Below are 23,664 nucleotides of genomic sequence, written 5' to 3' on the forward strand. Positions count from 1 at the left end.
ATTGCTACCACCCCCGCAGAAAGACCAAGTCAGGTCAGTCTTCAGCTGCAGAGAAACCAAGATGAACTCACTAATCTGCAGGACTACTCACACCACACCAAGGTGAATGCTGAGGACATTTCTCTCACCCTTTGCTATGGATGAGAACAGCACATAGTTCTCAGTACTTTATGAGATGACACAGCAGTCTCTTTTGATAAGCTAAAGGAACAGCAGAAAAACAGGCACCCCACTCTCCAAGAATGCTGTCCCTCTCCTGTAAGGGCACAGGATATCCCCCTCCACCCCCCCAGGAGGAAGGACACTGAATGTAATGGAAACATGTAAACTGTGGAAACAGCAACCACCCCTAACTACAAAAATCCTTCCTTCTTAAACTTAAGGACAAGGCATACAGTGGTGTTTCAGTTCTTTAGTGTTTACAGAATTAGAAATCCCACAATTACCAGCCAATTCCCTTCCTTGTAGGCCATTAGTACAGTTGTATTGTGTACCATCTCCAGTTCAACACCAAATACAGTGATTGAGAAGTAGATACAGTCAAGATGAAGGATTGCTTAATTCTTCCAAAATGGTCAGGGCTTAGTAGCATAGACCTAATAACTCCGGGTCAGCTGCTGTAGGCCTTTAGTAGCTAGAGAGGGTAACAGAATGTGTTCCTCAGCTGGCACCAAGAGTAACCATGAAGACAAAAGTGAGCACACAAACACAGAACTGTTATATACAAAAAAAGTTTAATTGAAATACCTGTATAAAAAATATGATCTCCATACATTTCACACTGTTGAACAGAAGAAAAAAATCCAAATCCAAGCTGCATAAATGCAACCAGATCACAGAAACACAGCTATTAAAATAAATTAAGGTTTATGACTCTGCCACTCTACCTTCCAGAGCCAATGCACGGAGACTGTACAATGTCAATAATTTAAAACCCTTCCAAACAGCATTACTTTACATTTCTGGTACAATAATACCAGACACAAGGCATACTGACTAACTTTAAAAAGTCATTCTATTTCCCTTAAATTAGACTTTGTACAACAATTTTCCATCTTCCAACAAAAATTGAAAAGGTCAGAATTTTTTTTTTCTTTTTTTTTTTTTTTTAAACAAAAGTTGACAGGAATGCAGAAAAAAAGTGCCATGGGCAAACCACTAGAATTCCCATGGGGAGAAGGAGGGGAAAGCACAGTGTTGAATAACTCTAACCAAATAAATTAACCAAATAAATAGCCACAGATGAAACCTGTGGTAGGTCTTCTAAACTCCAAACAATAAATAACTGTATAATACATGGGAAAAACCAAGTTTACAGAAACACATTATACAGGTATGGGGAAAAAAAAAAAAAAGTAAAGTCCTTGAATATTGCATTGATTGTGCATTCAACATGCCCATACGTACTTTAAGACTCGCAGGGTGACAAAAGGCCAGGGGGAGTTGAGAAAGGGGCTTCTCATGCCCAGTGGTAGAGATGATAAAAGGAAACATGAATAAATGTTTCTGATAAAAAAGCTGATATACCTGTTCATATTTCTGTGCAGGCAGGCTATAGGAAATATTTTGAGCAGCAGAGGTGGGTTGGATTTGGAAAGGCTGGGGGCAGGAGTGAAATGTCTGTGTTCAAGTATTCCATCACCAGTGGATGGGACTACTTCATTCAATCACCGAACATGTTCTCCAATGCATCATAGGAGCTGCTTCCTCCAGCACTGAGTCTAAAGGGAGCAAATTCCTATAATGAACTGGATCTTCTTTGGACATACACAGCTCAAAAAAGAAAGTCCCACTGAAGCAGCTTTCAAAAAGGCACTCAAAAGCAAATAAAATCTAGTCCAGGCTCTATGAGAGCAAAAAAGTTTACCATGTATTCAAGAGGTCACTGCTTTCTTAATAAGGTCAGTCTTTGACTAAGTACTGGCCTGCAACTCCCAAACATCAGCGTTTCCAAAGGAAATCTCTCATTCCAAAGCAGAAACCAGCAAAGGGGGAAAATAAAATCAAGTCCCTCAGACAAAGATTCAACTACAGAATAATGAATGCATTTTTCTAGCCCCTCCTACGTATTGGCAGCAGCACTGTGGTCTTTCTGCTTGTAGCTCCCCTCCCAGTGCGAGGTCCTTAGTAATTCACAGACTCTCATTACTTGAACTTGTGCTAGATACATCAGTATCAAGGGTCCGTAGCCTTATGTCACAGTCCTCAGACTTCACTACTTCAGATTTGTGCATCCATTGATGATCAAAAATTTGCTCAAGTGTTGGTCTGTCTGAAGGCCTCAGTGAAAGGCACCATTTGATCAGCTGTTGACATTCTGTAACAAACAAAAAAGCAATTTTAGACTAGGGAAGTGAAAAGACAACCTTGAAGAAGAAAATCCCTCCCTACCTGTACAAATTCAAATGTACAGGACTAAGAAAAACAAAACAAAACAAATCCCATTTGACTCCTATACAACTCACCAGGTGAAATTCTTCTCCTGAAATATAATCGTCCCCTCAAGATTTCCTCATCTTGCTCAAAAGGGATGTCTCCACAAACCATATCATACAGCAGAACACCCAGAGACCATACTGTTGCTGACCTTCCATGGTATCTGTGATATCTGATCCACTCTGGAGGGCTGTATACTCTCGTTCCTAAAAGGGAAAAAACCCAAACGGTTAAAAGTGTTTCCCCATTGTTCATCTCCTCCTAGTAGAGCTAAATTAAATTCATAAACTTGTCATTTGGGAGTAAAAAAACAAAACAAGCTTCAAATTTCTTATGGGCCAAAGCCATTAGTGGTGTAATTTCAGGTCATCTGCGGGGTTACACCATTACCAGACTTGGCCCATCCGGTTGTGCTATTTTGTTGCAAGAAACAACACAGCCCCATCAGCTGACTGTGTACTGAGGCAGCTCCCTTTCACTGACCACGTGGCGTCTGCAGCATCACACCAAAAATAGACACAAAAGGACAAAGGGGGCTGGCGGGGAGGAGACGAGAGGGCAGCAAGAAGGTGAAACTCCGGTCTGCCCGTCTTACACGGCGCTAATCTGCTTTATCCAATTCCGCAAGGCAGTAAACAAAACAGGAATGCTTACGATTTCTACGTTTTTAACAGCCTCCCCCCCGCCCGGCTTCTCTGCGGCAGCTTTTCCCAACCCGCCCTCCCCCCCCCCGCTGCCCGTGGGCTCCTTGGATACCAAACAAAACCGGGAATTTGTGATGCCGAGGGTCACGTGCAGCGGAGCTTCGGGTTTCACAACAAACAGATGTGAGTGCGGCAACGGGGGGGGGTGGGGGGGAGAGGAGGGAAAAGAGTCCCTCGTTACATCAGTCACGCTCAAAGGGCAGGGGGAAATACTCCCTCCTGTCACATGGAGGATTATTTTCAGCTTTCCCATCCCTAAAGCACCGAGCCCGGCCCTGAAGCCAGTATCAAGACATTTTGAGGGAGCGTATCCATCCCCATCGCTTTAAAATCTGCAATGCGGGATTTCCAGGACATGGACGGAAAGGGAGGGGGAGAGCTACTGCTTGAGGTTAAAAAAAGCAACGCATATAAAAACTGCATCTCCACACATGGAAACATCCGACACTGGTGAAGCCTCCATGTAAACAGATCTCCCTCTAGGAAAAAAAAAAAAAAGCTTTTTCCAAGGCATGGAAATATAAACTGCTGCGTCACTGCCTGGAATCGCTTCTTTCCTACGCAACTGAACACCCCTAAGCTACTTCGGGTCCAAAGGTTTCCATTACCAGTAGACCTGATATGAACCCCTGCGTCAGAGGCACCACTTGCTACTGTGAGGTGCCAGAAAGGGGATAAGCAGCAGTTACAGAAAGGGCATCACCATGGGAAGGCGTGTGGGGGTCTGGCCAAACGTGGGCTGCCCTGGGCACGGGAACGGCACGTACCATCGAAATCGGTATAGACTGTGTCCTTGAGGAGGGCCCCCGAGCCGAAGTCGATCAGCTTCAGCTCGCCTGTCCTGAGGTCAACCAGCAGGTTCTCGTCCTTGATGTCCCGGTGCACCACACCGCAGCCGTAGCAGTGGCGCACCGCTTCCAGCACCTGCCGGAAGAACCCGCGGGCCGTATCCTCGTCCAGGGCGCCCTTCTCTGTGATGAAGTCGAAGAGGTCCTTCACCAGCTCGGGCCGCTCCATAATGATCAAGTACCCGTCGGGCCGCTCGTACCAGTCCAGCAGCTTGATGACTCCTCTGAAGCCAGAGCCCACCTTCTTCAGGAGAACGATCTCCAGGGGCACCATGACGCCGCTCTGCGCAGAAAAGGGGGGCGCGGGTCAGCGGGGGCGGCGCGGCCCGGTGCGCCCCCGACTGAGGGGAGGGGGTTGGGAGGAGGAGAGGGAGGGAAGGGAGAGAGGGGAGGGCGGGGAGGAGGGCGCGGCCGGCGGGCCCCCTCCGCCGCTGCCGCAGTCCGAGGGGCGGGCGCGGCGCTGCGGCGGCGAACCCCCGCCAAATTCTCCCCCGACGCAGAGGCCGCGCCAGCGGGGCGGGCCCCGCCGCCCACACAATAGCCCCACCGCGGCGGAGCCCCACGGCCGCGCAGCACCCCCGGAGGGCCCCCCTCGGGTACTTACAATCGTGCCCCACTCGGTCACCCTCTCCTTCACCACATGCTTCACGGCGACCTGCGGAGGGGGGAGGAAAGGAGGCGCCGTGAGCGGCGGGGCGGGACCGCCTGCGCCCCGCCGGGCCGCGCCCGCAGCCTCCCGCGCTGCGCTCCCACCCGCCGCCCGCAAAGCGCTGTGCGGCGGTCCCGCGCCTCACCGGCAAGCCGTCGGCGATCCTGCTCCCTGCGTAGACGGTGCCGAATCCCCCGCTGCCCAGCACGGAGCCCACCTGGTAGACTTTATCGAAAGGCTCCTTCTCCACTTTCACTGAGGAAACGAGAGGGAAAAACACCGCGTTAATGTCCGCAGCCGCGTTTCACCAAAAATAAAAAAATAAAAAATATTTTTTTAAAAGCCTCAAAATGCTCTGCCTGGTGGACGTGTGTGCGCTGCCCTAATTGTACATACTTCTTTTAATAAGTCGTCTTCTTCAATTAAAAAAAAAAAAAAAAAAAGGAAAAAAAACGCACCCCGAAGTTTCGGGGGCTGCCAGGCGCCGTCCCCACGCACCCCGGGGCAGCACGGCGCCCCGCCCGGCGCGTTGCGCTCGCAGGGGGACACCCCAGTCCCGGTCCCGCCGTACCTGGCTGGAGGATCTTCACCGGCAAGTGATCCATGCTGGTGGGGCTGCAGATGTGAGCCAGCGAGCCGAACTTGGAGAGCAACATCTTCCGACAAGGGGGGACGGCGAGTCCCCCGCGCTGGCACCACCGGCGTCCTCCCGGCTGAGCGCTCGGCGACGCGGCGCGGCTCTCCTCGCTCCGGAGCCGGTTGGGGGCGGCGGGCCGCCGAGACCGTCTCTGCGGCTCCTTCCCTGGCCGAGAGCGAGCACCAACGGAGTCCTCGGGGGTCCCCGCCGGCACAGATCCACGCGGCGGTCGCACCAAGTCCTCCGGAGAAAGGCAGTCGGCGAGGGCGCCGCTCCTCTTCTAACCGGCGAGAGCCTCTCAGGGCACAAAAACGCGCAGGCAGAACCAGAGCCGTCCGCGGAGACAGGCGGGTCCGGGCGTTGCGGGGCCACGCGTGAAACCCGCCCCTGCGGGGGCCACCGCAGCGGGGAGCGGGCTGGGCGCCGCAGTGGAGCCGTGGCGGGCGCAGGATCCGCCGTGCCTGCCCGCGCGCTTCTGAGCCGGCGGCGCCGCCGAGCCGCCTCTTAACGCCCAATATTTTGGTCCGGGCAGAGCGCGGCGAGCGCGCCGAGGATATCCCTCCGCGGGGGAGGGGGAAACACCTCTCCCTCCCGCCCCAGCGGTCCCCTCCCTTCTGCGCCGGGGCGTCCGCCGTGCGGCGGCCGGGACTGCAGCCTTCTGTCCCGCCCCATAGTGCGGGCGGGTGAGTGAAGGGCGGGGGGCTGGGAACTACTTATTTGTAGTAACTGGCGCGCAGAGTTACAGGCTGTCTCAAGTACGCATCACTCATTAGCGGCGAAAAAAAAAAAAAAGCGGGAGGGGGGAGATTCTCCGATTTGCGTTAACGTTCCTCCGCGGCCAATCGCGAGGGGCCTTTTCGAAGGGCTACCGGCGCGGCCAATGAGGAGGGGTCTCATTTGCATGCGGCGGAGCGGGGCCAAGCAGCAGGGCGGGAATGCCGCGGCGCGCCGGGCCCAGCCCCGCCCCGCGGCTGCGGGAAGGTCGCTCTGCTCCGTTCCGCTCCGCGCCGGCCGAGATGCTGCGTCTGGGGCCCCGCGGGGGAGGGGCGCCGCCATCGCCGGGGCACGCCAGGCCGTGGCTTCGGCAGACCCGGCGTGCGGTGCAGGCAGCTCCCGCTGTGGCGGCTCAAAGCTCGCTTGTTCATAACGTTGGTGCTCGCCGAAATAAAACGTGACCCGCTTCTCCTCCCCGCCCAGCCTCGGCGCAGCGCGGCGGCGTAACCAGCGCGGGGGGACGCCGGGCGCCTGCCCTCCGTGCCTGCTTCTGTCGGTCAGCTCCCCTGCGCGGAAGCCCCGCGAGGCCGATGCGGCGCGACGGCGGGCGCCGGTTCGCCGGCGGCGCGCCTCGGAGGAGCTGAGGGCTTCCGTCCCCTCCCCCGCCCCTCTCGGCGCCGCGAAAGGACACGACGCTGTTTGTTTCCCGGCCCTGGCGCCTGCTCGGGTCCGCCGCGCCTCGGGCGCCCGGCAGCGCCGCCCACCCTGCCCCGCAGGGGGCGCTGCATCAACAGGAATGGGGGCGCGGCGGCGACGGGGCGGCCTCCCCCTCCCCGGCCGAGTTCAAGGCGGCTTTTAAGTGTTCTCTTCCGACGAGGCTTTTACAGCGGCTCTCCATGAGGCTCCCTTTTCCATGAGGCTTCGGCCTCCGCACCCGGAGCGGTCCCGGGGTGGCCGTTAGCGGCTCTTGGGGCGCTGCCACTGTGAGGGCCCCGGCACCGGCCTCTCCTGAGGGGAGAGGGAGGCAGCTGGGAGAGTGCAGGGGGAGAGGAGAGCCCGAGGGCATCCTGCCCAGTGTCTGTCCACCAAAAGCTCTGGGCCAATGATTTGGAAATTAATTAGTGCTGTGCTGGATGGGAAACAATAATAACTGTTAATAGCTGTTCCAGCAGCTACCTAGAGTACTACGTGGATGCGAGTAAGTGCAGAAGTGTTGTGCGAGGCCAAAGCTCAACAGGGGAATACCACGACGACGTTTTCAGACAAGTGGTCAGCACCTCCACGTCCCTGGCACTGCCACCCCTGTTACAGCACCACAGTCCCAGGTGCATAACAGGAGTGTCTCAAATCTCCTCTATTGAAAACAGTGAAGTTGGAGATACTGGTGCTGCACAGGGATCCCTAACGTGAGGGTATTTTTGGACAATCACTTGACTAGTTGGCAGTCCTTCCCACCCTGGGCACTGGGAGAGCCTTGCAGTTGGCATTGTCTGATAATAGTAGTGCTGTAATCTCAGGCAATCATGGCTATAAACAAAGCAAGGGCTTCTAGGGAGCCGTAATATCTTTTATTAGATAGACCAGCTGATGTAAAGGTCAAGTTTTCAGGCGCAGTTTCAACCCTTCATGTCCCAGAATGTGTTTTTTGAAGCTGGATCAGTTTGGCTATAAAAGTTACTGCCTTTCGTATAAACCATGGTATTTGCAGAGGAACCAAAATAAACTATTCCATTTATTGAGCAGCTGATGGATTTTGGAGGTTTCATGTTAATGACTTGGATTTATCAGATAAAGAAATAAGAAAGTGCTTTTTGTTTGTTTCTTGGTTTTGTTTTTGTTTTTGGTGTGTGTGGTTAGGTTTTTTATTTGTTTTTGTTTTGTTTTTTGTTTGTTGTTGTTGTTGTGTTTGTTTTTGTGTATGTGTTAGATATCCTGCCTTTTGGCTATCTCTAGTCACATTAAATAACTTTTTAGCAAGTTTCTCCAGATTTCTACAGATAATGGCATATGCATACTATACTTATGTTCATTGATCCTGAAATGTAAACAAATACAAACAGTAGGATGATTTCATGATCTCATAATACATGTTCTAGGTTTATTTTAAGGAATTTAGCTGTATCTGCCTTTTGCTTAATTCTTGTCAGTGGTTTCTTATGAGTATTTTTTAAATTGCGAGGAAATATTTCTCATTTCCAATAAGAAATCTCTGGTTATTGAAACAGTAAATATTTTTAAGGAGAGAAAACTGGCATTAAATATTGATATGCATGATTGCTAATTATTTAGGGAATTAACACTGCAAGTAGTTGTTAATTCCTATTTTTTTATGTTGTTAAGCAGAAGGATCATGCATATATCACTACTCTGCGAATGTAAAACCATCAGGCCTTTTCATTCCAACTGAATTTGCCATTTCTTAAAACTATCTTTGTGTTGTCAGTCTCTGGTAAATCAGTGATATACTTGCCTTGAGCCTGTTCAAGAAAATACGCAGTTTTCCCCAAATCCTGTTGAGTTTAAGCTACATTATCTTCTGCTGTGTCAGCTGTAATACTTGGAGTCAGAAGAATATAGCATACCTTTACACATCTATGTTTGAAGCAAAATGATATCTAAAAAAGGCCAGGATCAATGTCTGCTATTGGTATAACTCCCGATCTATTTTGTATTTTCACAGAAGTGTAAAATGAAGGGTATTTATAGTTAACGTTAAAGAAAACAAGGTAGTTACTGTAAAAAAAAAGTGATAAGAGGGTATTTGTTCTTCATTCACTTAATTTTGGCAGACAGACATTTAATTTGTATACAGCTACAAGAACTCTTGGTTTGACAGAATTACAGATGGATCCCAGACATGGAATTTACCCTGTCTTTACACATAAGCCTTTCATGGGTTTGTGGTGCTCCCTTTGATCTGGCTTGGAACATGCAGTTCAGTGGTCCTAAACAATTATAGCTGCAGAAGTGTTTTATAAACTAGTTTTGGCCTTTCTAGCAGTGGCTTTGCAACTATAAATGGAAAATCATTCATGGGTAGGATGCCAGCTTGTTCTTTGATGTTTTGTAAAACATTTTTCTGTGCAACAGCCCCTGAGCACGCATGACTTTGTCAGGCACAGAAATACGGAAGATCCATGGAAGTTTCTGCTTGCAGCACAGAGACAGTACTGCCTTCAGGCTACCTTTCAACATCTTATATGGAACCCAGTTCAAAGTTTGCTGTGGCACATCATCACGTACTGCACCTGTGGCGTTAATGTACTCTAATATATATTATACCTATAGCCATTGTAGGTCTTCTCGATGGTACTATCAAAATGCATCTGTTTGCATAGTGTGACCATAACATGCTGCTAGGAATACTCTAGCAGTAAAAGTCCATTAAAGTTGACAAGAATATTGATATTCTGAGATCCCTCAACCTCCTTGTATGTTCAAGCTCCTTGCCATCTTAATGACTTGATTCTTTTCAGTCTCTCTTTTATTTGGTGAGAGAACAAACTGAACACAGTGCTCCAGATGTAGCTTCATATGTGCTGAATAGAGGGCAATAATCATGTCTCTTGACCTGCTGGCTATGTTCTTGCTAATGCAGTCCAAAGTGTGGTTAGTCTTCATTACCGCAAGGAGTATTTCATCTGGGTAGGAACAACCCCAGGTTCCAGTATAGGTTGGGAAATTACATATTAGAGAGCAGTGTAGGGGAAAGGGACCTGGGGGTCCTCGTGGACAACAGGATGACCATGAGCCAGCACTGTGCCCTTGTGGCCAGGAAGGCCAATGGCAACCTGGGGTGTATTAGAAGGGGGGTGGTTAGTAGGTCGAGAGAGGTCCTCCTTCCCCTCTACTCTGCCCTGGTGAGACCACATCTGGAATATTGTGTCCAGTTCTGGCCCCTCAGTTCCAGAAGGACAGGGAACTGCTGGAGAGAGTCCAGCACAGGGCAACAAAGGTGATTAAGGGAGTGGAGCATCTCCCTTATGAGGAAAGGCTGAGGGAGCTGGGTCTCTTTAGCTTGGAGAAGAGGAGACTGAGGGGTGACCTTATTCATGTTTACAAATATATAAAGGGTGAGTGTCAGGAGGATGGAGCCAGGCTCCTCTCGGTGACAACAAATGATAAGACAAGGGGTAGTTGGTTCAAACTGGAACACAAGAGGTTCCACTTAAATTTGAGAAGAAATTTCTTCTCATTGAGGGTAACAGAACACTGGAACAGGCTGCCCAGTGGGGTTGTGGAGTCTCCTACTCTGGAGATATTCAGAACCCACCTGGACACATTCCTGTGTAGCCTCATCTAGGTGTTCCTGCTCTGTCAGGGGGATTGGACCAGGTGATATTTTGAGGTCCCTTCCAATCTCTAACATTCTGTGATTCTGTGACACACTGCTGGCTTTGTTCAGTTTGTGGTCTATTGGGTCTTCTGCCGTAGAACCGTTACTCCCAGCCTGCATTCCTCTGTAAGTATATCCTGCCTCAGATGCAGCACTTGTATTTATCTGTTTGAAACTTCAAAATGGCTGTGTTACACACACATTCAGCTTGTTGAGTTCTCTCTGAATGGCAACTACACCCTCCAGTATACCAAGAGGCCCCTGTGATTTTGTCACCTTGTACTTACTAAGTCTCATCATGCAGGTCATTGGATGAAAATGTTAAATAACATCAGTCTTTGTCTTGACCATAGGGAGTACCGCTTGGAATCCCCTGCTAATTGGAATTCAAACAGTTATTAGCTACCCTTTGAGGCCAGTTTGTAACCCACCTTGTAGTTCACCTTTATCTCTTCCAGTTTGGCTGCAAGGACACTAGGAGACTGTATCAAAAGCCTTGCTAAAGACAAGGAGGACAACACCTACTACTATAACCTCACCTAGAGAGCCTGTGGTGTGGTTGTAGAAGGCAATTGGAGTGACTAAACACAGTTTGCCCCTGGGAAATTCAAGATGGCTGTTGTCGGTATCATTCTTGTCATGAGTGAGTGGAAATAGTTTCCATGAGTACTTGCTCCGTAATTTTCCCAGTGACTGAGAGAAGGTTGATCAACCTGCCATTCACCCAGAACCTTCTTCTTGAAATTTTCTAAGAAAGACATTACATTTTTTATAGTTATCAGAAATCTCCTCTGGTCAACGTGACCTTTCACAAGGGACAGCAACTGCTCTTCCAATGACGTTTGCTGGCAGTCTTAGTACTCACAGACATATCCTGTGCAATTCCATGGACTTGTATTACATCTCCAACTTGATCCTTGCTAGTTGATGTGGAGCTCTGGGAGGCCTGAGAGCAAACCTTGCCTGTAGAAGTGGAGGCAAAGAAGACACTGAGTACCTGTGTGTTGTGTTACAAGGTGACCTGCTGTATTCAGCAGCAGGCCTAGGTTTTACTCAGTCTCCCATTTTGCTGCAAAAGTGTTGTTACTCTTGAATTACCCTTCATCAATTTTAACTGCATGCAACTGTTGGCCCTCTAATTCCATCCCTGCATGCCTGCGCAATGCTACTGTGTTCCTCCTCATTGTGTCCCCACTTCTACCTCTCATATGCTTCATTTTTTGTTGTTGAGCTCAATCGTGTTCACACTGCAAGGCAAGCCCTTGCTATACCTGCCTGTTTACTTGCAAATTAGCATGGATAACAGATACATCTGACTCTGCCAGGTCTTGCAGACAGTTTTTTAGGGCACTTTTTCAGCAACATCACTGCTTTTCTTTTGACCAGTGTGTCTTATGAAGCTACAACCTCTCTTTATTTCTTTACATTTAAAGAACATGTTGTTACTATCATGAGTGATTAGAGAAGGATGTTAACAACTCCATCAGTAATAGACCTTACATTTCCAGATATGATACGTTCTCCTTTGTCACTCAAACTACTGACTGAATTCAGGCAAATATGACTCCTGCCACTAAGAGATTAAACTTCTGGTTTAGTTCATGTTTCTATATTAATAAACAGGACTTTTTTTCTTGTAGCCTGTCTAGGTAAAATCTACCTATTGTTTAATCTCATGCTTCCTGTCCTAGACACAGAGATACACAGTTTTGGTTGTACTTATATGTTATCATTGATGATATATATGCATCAGCAGAGGTTTACCATCTGCCACTGGGAATGTTGCTATAAGATTAATCTAATATAACTATGATTACTGTTTCTCAGATCAGGTTATATACCATATATATATGCATAGTTTGATTAGCTGTTTGGAACAAGGACTTTATGGAAGTTATTAGATTGTTACAGAAGCAATGCTCCTTTGATACAAACAGGATTTAGGATAAGTAACAAGTGATTAATCAGTGAACAAGGTATGACCAGACTTTGAAATATGATGCATATTTTAGTATACTCTGCATCTTTGAGAAATATCTTAAACTTCTGTTAGTAGTGAGCTGATAGGATGTATTTCAGCATTCATGGAGAATGGCAGATGAAATCACAAACATATAGTTAATAGGTTTTATTTAATGTCGAGATTAATCTGCCCATCCATATATTTTGTTCTTGGTGACATGTGTTCATCTCAAGATGGAGGGGTGGAAGAAGATGGGAGCAATCCAAAGATATCTCTGAGTTGAAGACCATCTCTTTATTTGGTGGTTAGTAGAAGTGCAGTAGAAGTATCTGATCTCTGATGGAGGCTTTTCCATGGTTAAGGTAACATAAATAATAGAAATGAGAAATAGCCTTTGCATATAAAAGATTTTGGAGGAATGTGGTAACGATGGACAGAGCCATGGGACACTTGTAGAAATAACCACCTGTCTGGTGAAGACACTTGTAAGCTGAGGGGGTGAACACCGACCTTTTATCAGAGGAATGTTAATTTAAGAGCAGGCAAAGAATGTAACTGCTTTGATACAGTGTCAGTGAGACCAGTGCCGGGGTACTGTTAAAAGAAGGTTGAAAAACTGGAAAGCCTTTCAAGGAGAATACAAGATCTAGGACTGGTGTCTTGAAACATGAAGCTTTAATAGTTCAGCTCAAAATTGTTTGTTTGGGAGAAGGTTAAGAGGTAACCTCTTATGGTCACAGCATAGAAGCATCTATGACTTATTTAATTATTTCCCCCCACCTGGTATTTACTAGCTCTTTAAGTCTCACACAGGAAGAGTTTCCCAGCCTGAGAACTCTTAAGAAAATAACAAACTATAGAAGTAAAGTACAGGTGGCTAACAGAGGATAACTGTAGATGTAGTCCTCTGTTAACTGAAGACCTCATATTTCAATTGGATTGAAAAGAAGGTAAGACTACATGCTGACATATAAAAAGAACTAAGAGATTTAATGCAGAGTTTGCATTAGATACCATGGCATTGTGTCAAGGGAAGTCAGGCTGGAAAGTCTCTGCAGCATTAATATTTATGACTCAAAGAGCATGGCTCTCCACAGAACTGAGTTCTCAGGACTTCATCATCCACCGTGATGCAGGTGGCACATTGTGTTCAATAGAGAGATTGCACAATTTCTGCAGCTGTTTACCCCATTTCAAAAAACATATTGGAGAACTAAAGCGGGATCAGGGAAGGGTAATGAGGATGACTGAGGATATGAAAAAAAAACCTCTTTTGAAAGATTAGGCCTTTTTTCACTTTAGAGAGAAGATTAAGAAAGGAGATGCAGTAAAATAATGGTCTAGGTACAGTAGATTAGATGACTGTGTTCTCTGTCATCTAACATGAGCAAAGGAACATCAAGGCCAATTGAAAGGTAACATTCAAAACTGATTAAAAAAAAAAGCCAACCTGTAATTATGTCTACTTACAAAACTTGTAATTAGACCATGGAAGTCACTGCCAAGTCACAAAGGCCAAGAATGTAACAAGATTAAAAAGAGTACTATAAATTTAGGGATAACAAGAATATTTAGAGTTATAATTGGAGGATAAAAATAACAGAAGGGCTATTAGGTCTCAAGTTTCAAGGTGGAAACCAACTATCTGTTTTGTAGAATGAGTTGATACTGACATTGCAAATCAATGAGTAAAGAGCGTGAGTAAGGAAGAGCTGATCCACCTCTGTCTGCTCTGTGGTTTTTGTACAGAATGAGGCAAAGTGCTGGAAGGGTTTGTGTAATGAGACTATTGTTAATAAATTCCTGTATTTGGGTGGTTTAATTCTGATTGTTTCAATAGTGCTATACTTAAACCACTGTAATGATGTGAAAAATTGGTCCAATTTTTTTGTTTAAGGGCATAAACTGGATGAGTATTTGTCAATCTATAATCTGTGCCAGTGGAAATAGCAAGACATCATAAAATGTTCTATAAATTTTATGTTTGCTCACATGCAACTAAACAAAAGCAGGAAGGGAAAAAAAGAGAAGTAATAAAAAAAGTCAAGCTTTACTTTTTTGGTTTTTTTTTTGTTACTTGGTAAAAAATAAGAAGTTGCTGAAGTAGATCAATAAATAATCCTTCAGGTAAAATTAGAATCCTTCAGTTAAAATTAGAGAAACACTGGAACAAATAATCTCTTAAGATTTCATGTAGAAATCATGAATTTAGAAGGATATTTACCATATGGGATGAAGCAAAAAGGCATTCTTCTTGTGTCTGTGTTTGAGTTTTAAAGAAATGTTAGAACACAGACTGAACCGGATTCTCTTCTACCTTCTGTTTTCAGAATTCTTTAATGAAAGTTTTGAAATGGGAAGGATAAATATATGAAAGCCTGATCTGATTTGTGACCATCATAGCTATAAGATTTACATCATTCCATTGGATCTGTGACCAGATCCAACCAGGCATATTGTTGTGCTTCCAGTAAAATAATTCAGTAATTTGTTAATCATAAATTCATTCCAAAAGTCACTGGCAGTACTAATGTGTCTTTCTGTACTCGAGAGCAGATACAAGTGTTTAATTTGTTTTCAATGATGATGATGATGATAATAATAATAAATAATAAAATCACTGAAGACTTGCAAAAGGAGACTTAATATACAGAGCTATCAGCATTTCACTTGATCTGTCCTGAATCTTGACATTAAATTTAAAATGAAACTTATAATACTAACATCATGAAACAAAATGTTACAAGCTGCTAATATGGATGTGGTAGAATAAGTTGACATTTTCAAGTGCAATAGGTAGATGCACTTTGGAGCAGCAGTTTTAGTTTTCAGCCAGTTTTATGGCTATGTGAGCTCCTAGTTAAGGCTTCATGAGCCAAAACTGAGTAGTGCAAAAGCGTTCAGACCTTTCCTACTACCTTGCCATTGCATCTTGTGTGCCTCTATCTCCACTTTCTCCACTTCAGCTTCTCAGGCACTCTGTAATGAAAAAACTACTGCAAAGTCACCGTAATCACAGGGATAAGGTCTGTCCTTTGAACCACATACAGGAGGGAACCACCAGATGACTTTCCATGGGTGCGCCCCAGCTTTCTGATTGACAATGTGCCAGTGCTCCTGATCTTTGCTAAGCTATAAGAATGTAATTATTAACCAGCAAAAGCTCCAGTCCTGCACATGCGTCCCACGTGTGGTCTTCTGCAGAACTGTCACTAGTCACTGCTACTTTCATTAGTATCAGAGACAATGTCACAAGCAAGCTGAACTGGTGTGTGTGCCTTTGTACAGAGGATCCTCAATACTGTGCTAATGCGTGTAATTGACAACAGAAGTTCATGTGGAGAAGAAGGTTACGTATTGAGTACATTTTCCTGTAAGTATAATTACTTTTGTCAACATAGGCCATACTCTTTATTTTTCAAAGTCAGATCAAGTCTATTTGAAGAACAATTCTTTATAGCATATACAGAAAGTTGATACCTGATTTGTTAATGTACTAATAAAATTGGAAGAAAAAAAAAAAAAAGATTGGAAGGAGTGAGTATCATTAAACGATCTTTGATCAAGGCTCAGTTGAACGCACTCCAACATTTACACTATAATTATAAAATGCAGTGACTGTCCTTGCTCAATGTTTTATTCATAGATAACTAAGGTATGTACTATATGACTGTGTGATCAAAGGACACTTTACTGTGTTATCAGTAGTAGTAGTATACTAACTTTATGATCATAATTTTTCCTTTTCTGTTGTGTTTCCATGGACTTTGTAAAGATTATTATAGTTAATGTTATGTTAATCAATATCTTATCTTTTTTTAAATTGCTTCCTAAATGTTAAAATCTAGCAACAAATATGCTACAATTTAACTATTACGCTTTCTGAAAGGATGATTTTACACATGTTTCAAGCTGGTAAGTCTCTTATGCATGATCTAAAAATACGTCCACAGAAAACCAAGAAAAGTTAATAAAATTGGACAGCAAAAGCTGGGACATACAAGATATTATGTTCATTTTGAATATTTTAGCCATATTATCTTTTATTCCTTTCCCATGTACTTGGTTTTTAGACCAGATATGACACTTCCTGGCTTTGAATATATATTGAGAGGCTTTCAAAAGGTCTGATTTTGAAGAGGTGGGGGACTCAGTATTCTGTTAGTATTTATGCACAATTAGGAAGTAATTAAAGTATGTGAAGAGATGCTATTTTAGATGCCAAGGGTATCCTGTTTCACCTCCTACTGCTGCTCAAGAATGATGTGATTGTTTTGCAGGTCCTTTGTCATCTGCTTTCATCTGCTTTATCACCTTCCTATGAGGAAGCCTTAGATATGCTGTTATCTGAAATTATTCAAGCATCTAATAATAGTTCAGATGCCTGAATAATTCTTTCTGTTACCATTCAGTAACTATGTTCCTGTAAGATGAGGTGTGTTCTCTGTTTACTGTGGATTTTCAGATGCTCTACAAATGCACAGTCAGAATCTTAACCAGACTGGTGTGGATGTAGCGTGTGGGACAGTCATAACTACCTAAATTTTGCTTTTATCTACACAGAAAGTAAGGATGTATCTTGAGGTAATTTTCAAGTCTGTTTATGTCAGTGAGCCACTGTAAGTCCTTACACTCAAGTCCTAGTAAGTCCTGATGGACTTCCAGGAGCGATCTTCACTTGAAAGCTCTGTCCTTCAGCCCTTCCCTTTCTGCTGTGTGTTAGAAACTGCCCGTGATCATGTCCTGCTAAAGACTGCTGCTGGTAGGCTTGTTATTCCATATTTCTAATTATGTCTTTTCCACCTTTCCATCTTATTTTCACTATTGGTTAGCACCAATGAATCTGAGTCAAGAAAGAGATGATTGTGCCACAGATCAAAGACTCTGCTTTCCAAACTCAAAGCATGAGGAGTACAGCTTTCATCGTGGCTGCCCACCCTGGGGTTGAAGAAAAAGAGCCTGTATTACTTGGGTTATTTTGACAATCACTTTTGACCAGCCCTCAATACTACTGTGACTTTCATCATGCAGAAGGGTATGTCTGAAGAGGTACCTAACTCAGTTTGGCAAAGGGCAACAACATCCACTTGGGAATTAAACATTGTCCTGTGGTAAGAGTACTAAAATACTCTTTGGTTGAGGCCTTACAATAGAAGGGAAGACCTGTGTTCTAGATTTGGCATTAAGAAGCGGCACAGCTCTAGCTTCCTTGGAAAGTCTTCTGGTTACCAGGTTGATGGTACTCGAGTGCATCCACGCTCTGAGGTGAAGAGTGTGTAGTTTTGAGTACAGGATTCCACGAACACCAACATGGAGTCCTCTAATAGCTTGTATTGATCTTAAGTATGTTCGATAGTAAAGTGATTCTTGAGGGTAGAGAGTGTGATTTATTCTTGAGCCTTGAGAATTTAAATTCCAAACGAAATCAAAATTGAAGCATTCTGAGTGTGTCCCTCCTAGTTAGGGTAATCTTGTGTGATGAAGGACTACTGGATTCTAAATCCTGGTCCAGAGGTCATTTCTGTGTTTATTTTGTATAAAAGGACACTTCTGTACTAGGATATAAAATACATATTTCATGTGAGATGAAAAGAAACAAAGTTATCTGCATTTAAGACAGTGACACAGAAAAAATGTATTGCAGGAGCTGGTAGTGGTGTTGAATATGCTGCTAAAAATGTGTTTTAGCTGGTACTGAAATAGAAGCTATAGATAATTGTTAGATTGATGGAACTGGAAACTGAGAAAAGACTGAGTGGCTTGAACTGCAAGAAAGTGAGTAGAAAAGCCAAAGGTAGGCCCAGCACTGCTTAGGCTAGAGAATGATGACTAGGACATCTTTCTGCATGACACCTGAGAAGGAAACTGATGATAAGCACCGTTCTCTCTGCTTCCACAAACAGCAGGGGCAGCTAGCAGTATTCTGCATCTGCAGACTTTGGTTCTGATACTGAGCCTTAACAGTTCAGAATCTATATTTAAAATACGTGAGAAAGCCTGTGTAGACAGTTCCAACTAAGGTCAGAGGCTATGTCTAAAATACTTCCTCTAGGAACTGTGGCCTCTGTTACTGTGTGTCCTTCACTCCTGTTACTGTTTCACGCAGAAGCACCAATGTATTGTTTTACTTAGGTGAGCTAGTCATGCAGTACACAATTTTGAGTAAATTGTTCCAGATCAATGCAGTCATCTTGCTGTAACACTTCAGTGAGGTATCAACCATGCTTCCAGAGTGGCAGCCAACAGGAATGTGCGCAATCGTATGTTGCCTTCATATAAATTTAGGCCATATAAACGCAAACTGGAATAGGCTGCCCAGGAAATGGTTGAGTCACCATGCCTGGAGGCGTTTAAAAGACTTGTAGATGTGGCACTTAGGAACATGGTTTAAAGGTGGACTTGGAAGTGTTAAGTTAATGGTTGGACTCAATGTTCTTAAAGGTCTTTTCCAGCCAAAATGATTCTGTGATTCTAAGAGTGGAACTGATATTTGATGGGATAAAATAATACACATTAACAATTCCCCCTTTCATTGGTGCTGCTGTTGCAGCTGTGCCATTAGTTTGCCTTGGAACTTAGCATTTCTATCTCTGAATCATTGGCAAAGAAAATTCTAAAAGGCAAGACAAAAAGCCAATTCTAAGTCTTCAAAATGTGCTGAAATTCTCAAGGATCCAGATGACTCCTCATTATTTTAGAATACTTGGGTGAAAGTTACCCAGATCTGCTTATTTTGCAGTGTTTTTTTTCTGACAGTTTCTCTTCAATATCACCCTTAGCTGATCTTGGAAAAGGAAACACCACCATTCTTTTATGGTACAAAGACACACTTAGCTTTGTTCCAAATGGAGAACAGAAACATGCTAAACACCCCTGCATTTCCTGCGTGATTAACAATTTTATCATCTGCCTTTTCTGATGTAATTGATATTCTTGCCACCTCTGTGGCAACATTCACAAGAACTAGGATTTATTTTACTCCTATTTTATTAAAAATGTCTTGTTTACTTTGGTCCTATTGAACACAATTTTGCTGCATGTAATTTAAATTTCCTTTGCTACCTGTTTTTCTGAACTTCTGTTTTACATTTCTTGATTCTATGTTTAATTGCTCTTCTTTGCCATCTGTCTGCAGGGAAATTGGGTATTTCTATATTACTAATACTGAAAAAAAGACAAATGTGAGAAACTGAATAATAAATTCCTACATTTTGAAAATGTGTGAAATACATGGGCTGAGGGTACTATCTCTGTAGCTTAAATGTAAACCATCGTCATTTCTAATATGTCCTGTAGTCAAAAAGAAGAGAATGAGTCAGTGTTGTCTTGTTTGCCATACAATTACTTTTCATACTGTTTCACAGAAGATGAAATTTCTGGCAAAAGGAAAGATTTAAATTTATGATGTTAATGTTGAAGTTCATTATTAAGTGTGTAAACAGTACCTGTCTGAGGACACTTACAGACTTGAGGCACCAGAGAAACAAACATCTAATGTTTGTAAATTCCTTCAGTTCTGTGCCTGGCCCCTGAGGAGGCCATTGCCACGCTGGGGGCAGAGGTGGCTGATGCACTTGTTGGTGCGTCTGCTACAATTTTTAGGTTAGATCATTAAGATACAGTGATCTCAAAGCTGAATCATTTTAGGTGAGATTTTTCCATAAGAATAATAGGTCTTACGTTATAAAAATATGCTTTAGTTATGGTTTCTTTAAGTTCTGTGCAAGGAAAAAGAGGCAAAGTATAGTGATATCAGTTCTGCCAGCCCACCTCTAATAGTTCACAAAAGAGAAGCTGTTGTGTCTGCTGCCATTGTTTGAACACTTTTTTGTTTGTTCCCACAGTGCTTCACAAGGATTTCAGGCCCAGTTATAATTTCTCACATCCTGGATTTTCTCCACTGAATTAAAAAGAATTTCAGTTGCCATAAGAGAGAGGTAAATAAGACCATTTCAGATTAATCTGTGTAGTTGTGGTCTTACTGTCCTATCACTTTTTAGGATTCCCATCACATACTTTATTTTGCTGGAGCAAGTGGGCCTTTTTTCATCCCTTTATACCCAGGGCAGAACAAGGAAACAGAACAAAGACTAACCAGTTCATATTTCTGAAAAATAGGCTTAAATAGTACAGTCAAATATCTTGTATTTGGTTTCTTCAAGTTATATTGTATTGTTTCCATATATATATGTAATTTTTTTTTTTAGATCCATGATTATTCATATTGCTGAACTTTACACTTTGATGGGAAATAATAATCAGTGAAATTATATATAAAGAACAAATGCAATTCATTGCCTGATCTGATTTCAGGATTATCACATTGCAGATAACAAAATGCCGTAACACATTGAAATCTGCTACATAACATCATAGAAACTTGCATGATTTGCTTTGAGAGAATGATAAGGAATCATAGAATGAATTAGAACTTTCCTCTTAGACTAGTTGTCACTGTAATGAGTCTGTTCTTCAAACTTCTAAATGCCATAATAATAGTGTTAGTAACAATGAATGCCATACCAAGACCAAGAGCAAAACAGCTTTCATCATTTATGAAGGAAGACAAATTTCATCTCATAAGCAATGTCTGTACACTTGTGTATTAAACTGTATGCATCTTACCACTTAGAGTGCGCAAACAGGATGCAAAACATTGTTTAATGTTTCTTTTATGGAGAAAAGAGATGGCAGAAACCTGTTTTGTATTCAAAATTTACTATGTATGCCTTCAGTATGTTTCATACCATAACAGGATGAGTATTATATTCTGATGGACCAAGGGTCCACTACAGACTATGCCTACTACTTCAGGACTCTGTATTGCAAATGTAAAAGTTTATTAAATTGCCTTTGATTCTGACAGTTCCTGGTGTGCCTGCTGCTATACTAATGGTGAAGAGCTACATCACCAAATAGGACACCTCCCTTCTAACCTCTCTGGAGATATCTGAGGATGAAAGAGCTGAACGTTATTCCCTCCCTGTTCTGATGATAACATCCTTTCTTCCCACAGATGTGATTATGCATTGCCAAGAGCAAAAAAGGGTCTTCTGAAACATTTTGTATCCAGTGTACGCTTGCCTTCCCCCAAAGTTTTTGTCCTTGTTGCAAGACTCATTGGCTCTGGCAAAGTGGTAATCTTACTCCTTTTTCTTCCTTATGAAGGGGAAAGGACAAGAGAGAAATAGTGTATTAAAACTTTCCAGGATAATTCTCCTTACAGATTCCTGGAAGTGTGACTTTACCCAATGGTACTATATTACAAGAAAGAGGATTGTCTGTCTATCAGAAACTCTGGTGTTTTTGAAGAAATAGGGGATGCATAAAGGCAAAAGGACATGGACATGTTGTGATGACAGAGCAGTGCACAGACTTTGGGATGTTGGCTGGTTTGAGCTCTCCAAGTGCACCCTAAGATGTCTCATCTGTATGTGGGTTTGCTCTGAAGGTCTCATGCTCTGGGAAATCAAGAAACGAGCTTTTTGGAGCTAAATGCTGAGATAGTCGGGAAAGTTGAGAGTTGATAGCATCACTGCTACAGGATCTACAGCTGAAGTATGTGAAGTGGATGAGATTTTTTTTTCATCCATCCACATTTCTCTTATTATAGTATTCCTTCTGACTTCAAAACTATCACCCCTGCTGGCAGCTATAAATAACTGTTGATCTTTCCTTGAACATGGACCATCAGTTTTCCTATAAGAATACCTATTTTCCTAATGGGTCTAAGTGACTGGGCTGTGATTGAGCACTACTGTGGAAGGAGGTGCTCTTTTCCCCTTCCTGCCTACTCCTACCCACACTATTCACTTGTATGCTCCCACTGCTTTCTTGCATTGATGTTCATGCCCAATAGAACCATGGCTGATTTATCTCTCTGTCATTATAGAACTAGACTACAAAAGAAACAACCAAACTCAGTGCACTTACACGTACTTTGTCTGTCAAGCGGCAAAGCTGATCAGGAACAGCACGGTAAAGGTAGCACTGAAACAGCCAGTAATTGGATTTACCTAGGCTGCTGTAGAGTCACATTTTAAAGTGTTTCTTAGTGGCAGTAAGAGATTATTTAAGTCAAAGCTCCTGTGGTCCAACCCTCTATTGTTGGCTGTATATTTTTACTTTTACCTTTGTGCTGACGCTCATGCTTCTCTAGCTGGGAAATGATCTCAGGAAGGCATCTTTTCACCCTTTGTAGAAATCTCTTGTTGAGTCATGAGAGCAGCCACTGTTTCTTTAGCTCTTTCCTACCCATTTCTCTATCTTCCATTCCTCATCAAGCCTTTTCTTCCAGGGAACAGAAAGTGACTTGGCCCGTTGCTGATATGTGGAGCATTATGCAGACCTGGGACTCAGAAGTATGTGCTAGCCAGTCGTTTAGGGGTTGCACTGCTTTATTTATTGCAGCTGCTTCACAAATGTTTGGTCAGTAGCCGTACTAAATGGTGCCCCACATGGGAAATATCTCAAGGCTTCAAATAGCATATTGTGTCACAGAGTATTTCTTCTGGAGGATCAAATGGGAAGGAATTTGAAAAACATGGAGGAATTTTCTATGGAATCAGAAAGATAGTGTATCCTACTTCCCTGTGGAACAGCTTTTATTTCTCTTCTGTGAGAGAACAACTCCAACACCCTGTTCAGATCCCATAACTTAGTAGGAGGAAATGTGTTTGTCCAAACAGCACATTTCAACAACACTGTAACATTTGGTTCCCAGGTTCTGTGGTTGTACAGAAGCCTGTGGGCTCTACTGTGTAGATAGAAGCCAATAAGCAGAAAATGGCAGATGGAACCACTGAACATACAAACCCAGTCTCCTGTACTGCCTGTTGCCTCACTGGAGGAACTGGGATAGACTGTGTAGTAAGCCACAATGAGTGTTGGGGTAGTTATGACTAGCAGCCTGGGAGCAGAAATGTTTGGCTTAATATGAGCTTGGGTGGAGATGGGGTGGGGGGAAATGTATTTCTCTGTTCTTTAATTGTGCTGTCTTTAGTGCAGAAGAATTGGTGAAGGAGTGCTGTCACAGAAAAGCATTAATCCTGTTCTGCTAGTGACACCTGCATTTTGTAAAGCAAATGAGGTTTCACTTTACGAACAGGAGACCGATTCTGTCTGTTGCTGCAGCACTCCATTTGCAGAACTGTACATGTGGTAATCTCCAGTGGCAGCATGATGATGGATAGCTGGGAGTCACTGTACTGTTGGCTGGCACAAGGTGTATCTGTTCTCATTTCTGGCTCTATACTGCTAGAGATTGATAGCACCTGTCATGTCTACCTATGCCAGCTGAAAAGCTTACTGCCTGTCTTCTGAATGCAATGAGTCTGTAGATCTGTGAGTATTCCCTAACCTATTTCAGGGAAAGTGG

General features: G+C 43.7%; 1 protein-coding gene across 1 annotated transcript; it reads right to left on the minus strand.

Moving 5' to 3' along the window:
• Positions 1 to 895: 895 nt before the first annotated feature.
• Positions 896 to 5,679, minus strand: PIM3 (Pim-3 proto-oncogene, serine/threonine kinase). The gene is made up of 6 exons (XM_080360693.1): positions 5,209 to 5,679; positions 4,783 to 4,892; positions 4,593 to 4,643; positions 3,908 to 4,271; positions 2,466 to 2,642; positions 896 to 2,317 (listed from the first exon to the last, which is right to left on the minus strand). The coding sequence occupies exons 1-6, from the start codon at positions 5,291 to 5,293 to the stop codon at positions 2,133 to 2,135; spliced, it is 972 nt and encodes a 323-aa protein (XP_080216819.1). The 5' UTR covers positions 5,294 to 5,679; the 3' UTR covers positions 896 to 2,132.
• Positions 5,680 to 23,664: the final 17,985 nt, after the last annotated feature.

The sequence above is a fragment of the Nesoenas mayeri genome, assembly GCF_963082525.1.
Source record: "Nesoenas mayeri genome assembly, chromosome: 1".
NCBI classification, from domain to species: domain Eukaryota; kingdom Metazoa; phylum Chordata; class Aves; order Columbiformes; family Columbidae; genus Nesoenas; species Nesoenas mayeri.

Coding starts and splice junctions, on each gene's coding strand:
- PIM3 (XM_080360693.1), bottom strand. CDS start 5,293: ATGTTGCTCTCCAAGTTCGGCTCGCTGGCTCACATCTGCAGCCCCACC. Junction 4,644..4,782: donor GGATCGCCGACGGCTTGCCG/GTGAGGCGCGGG, acceptor CCCCCTCCGCAG/GTCGCCGTGAAGCATGTGGT. Junction 2,318..2,465: donor CAGGAGAAGAATTTCACCTG/GTGAGTTGTATA, acceptor TGTTTGTTACAG/AATGTCAACAGCTGATCAAA.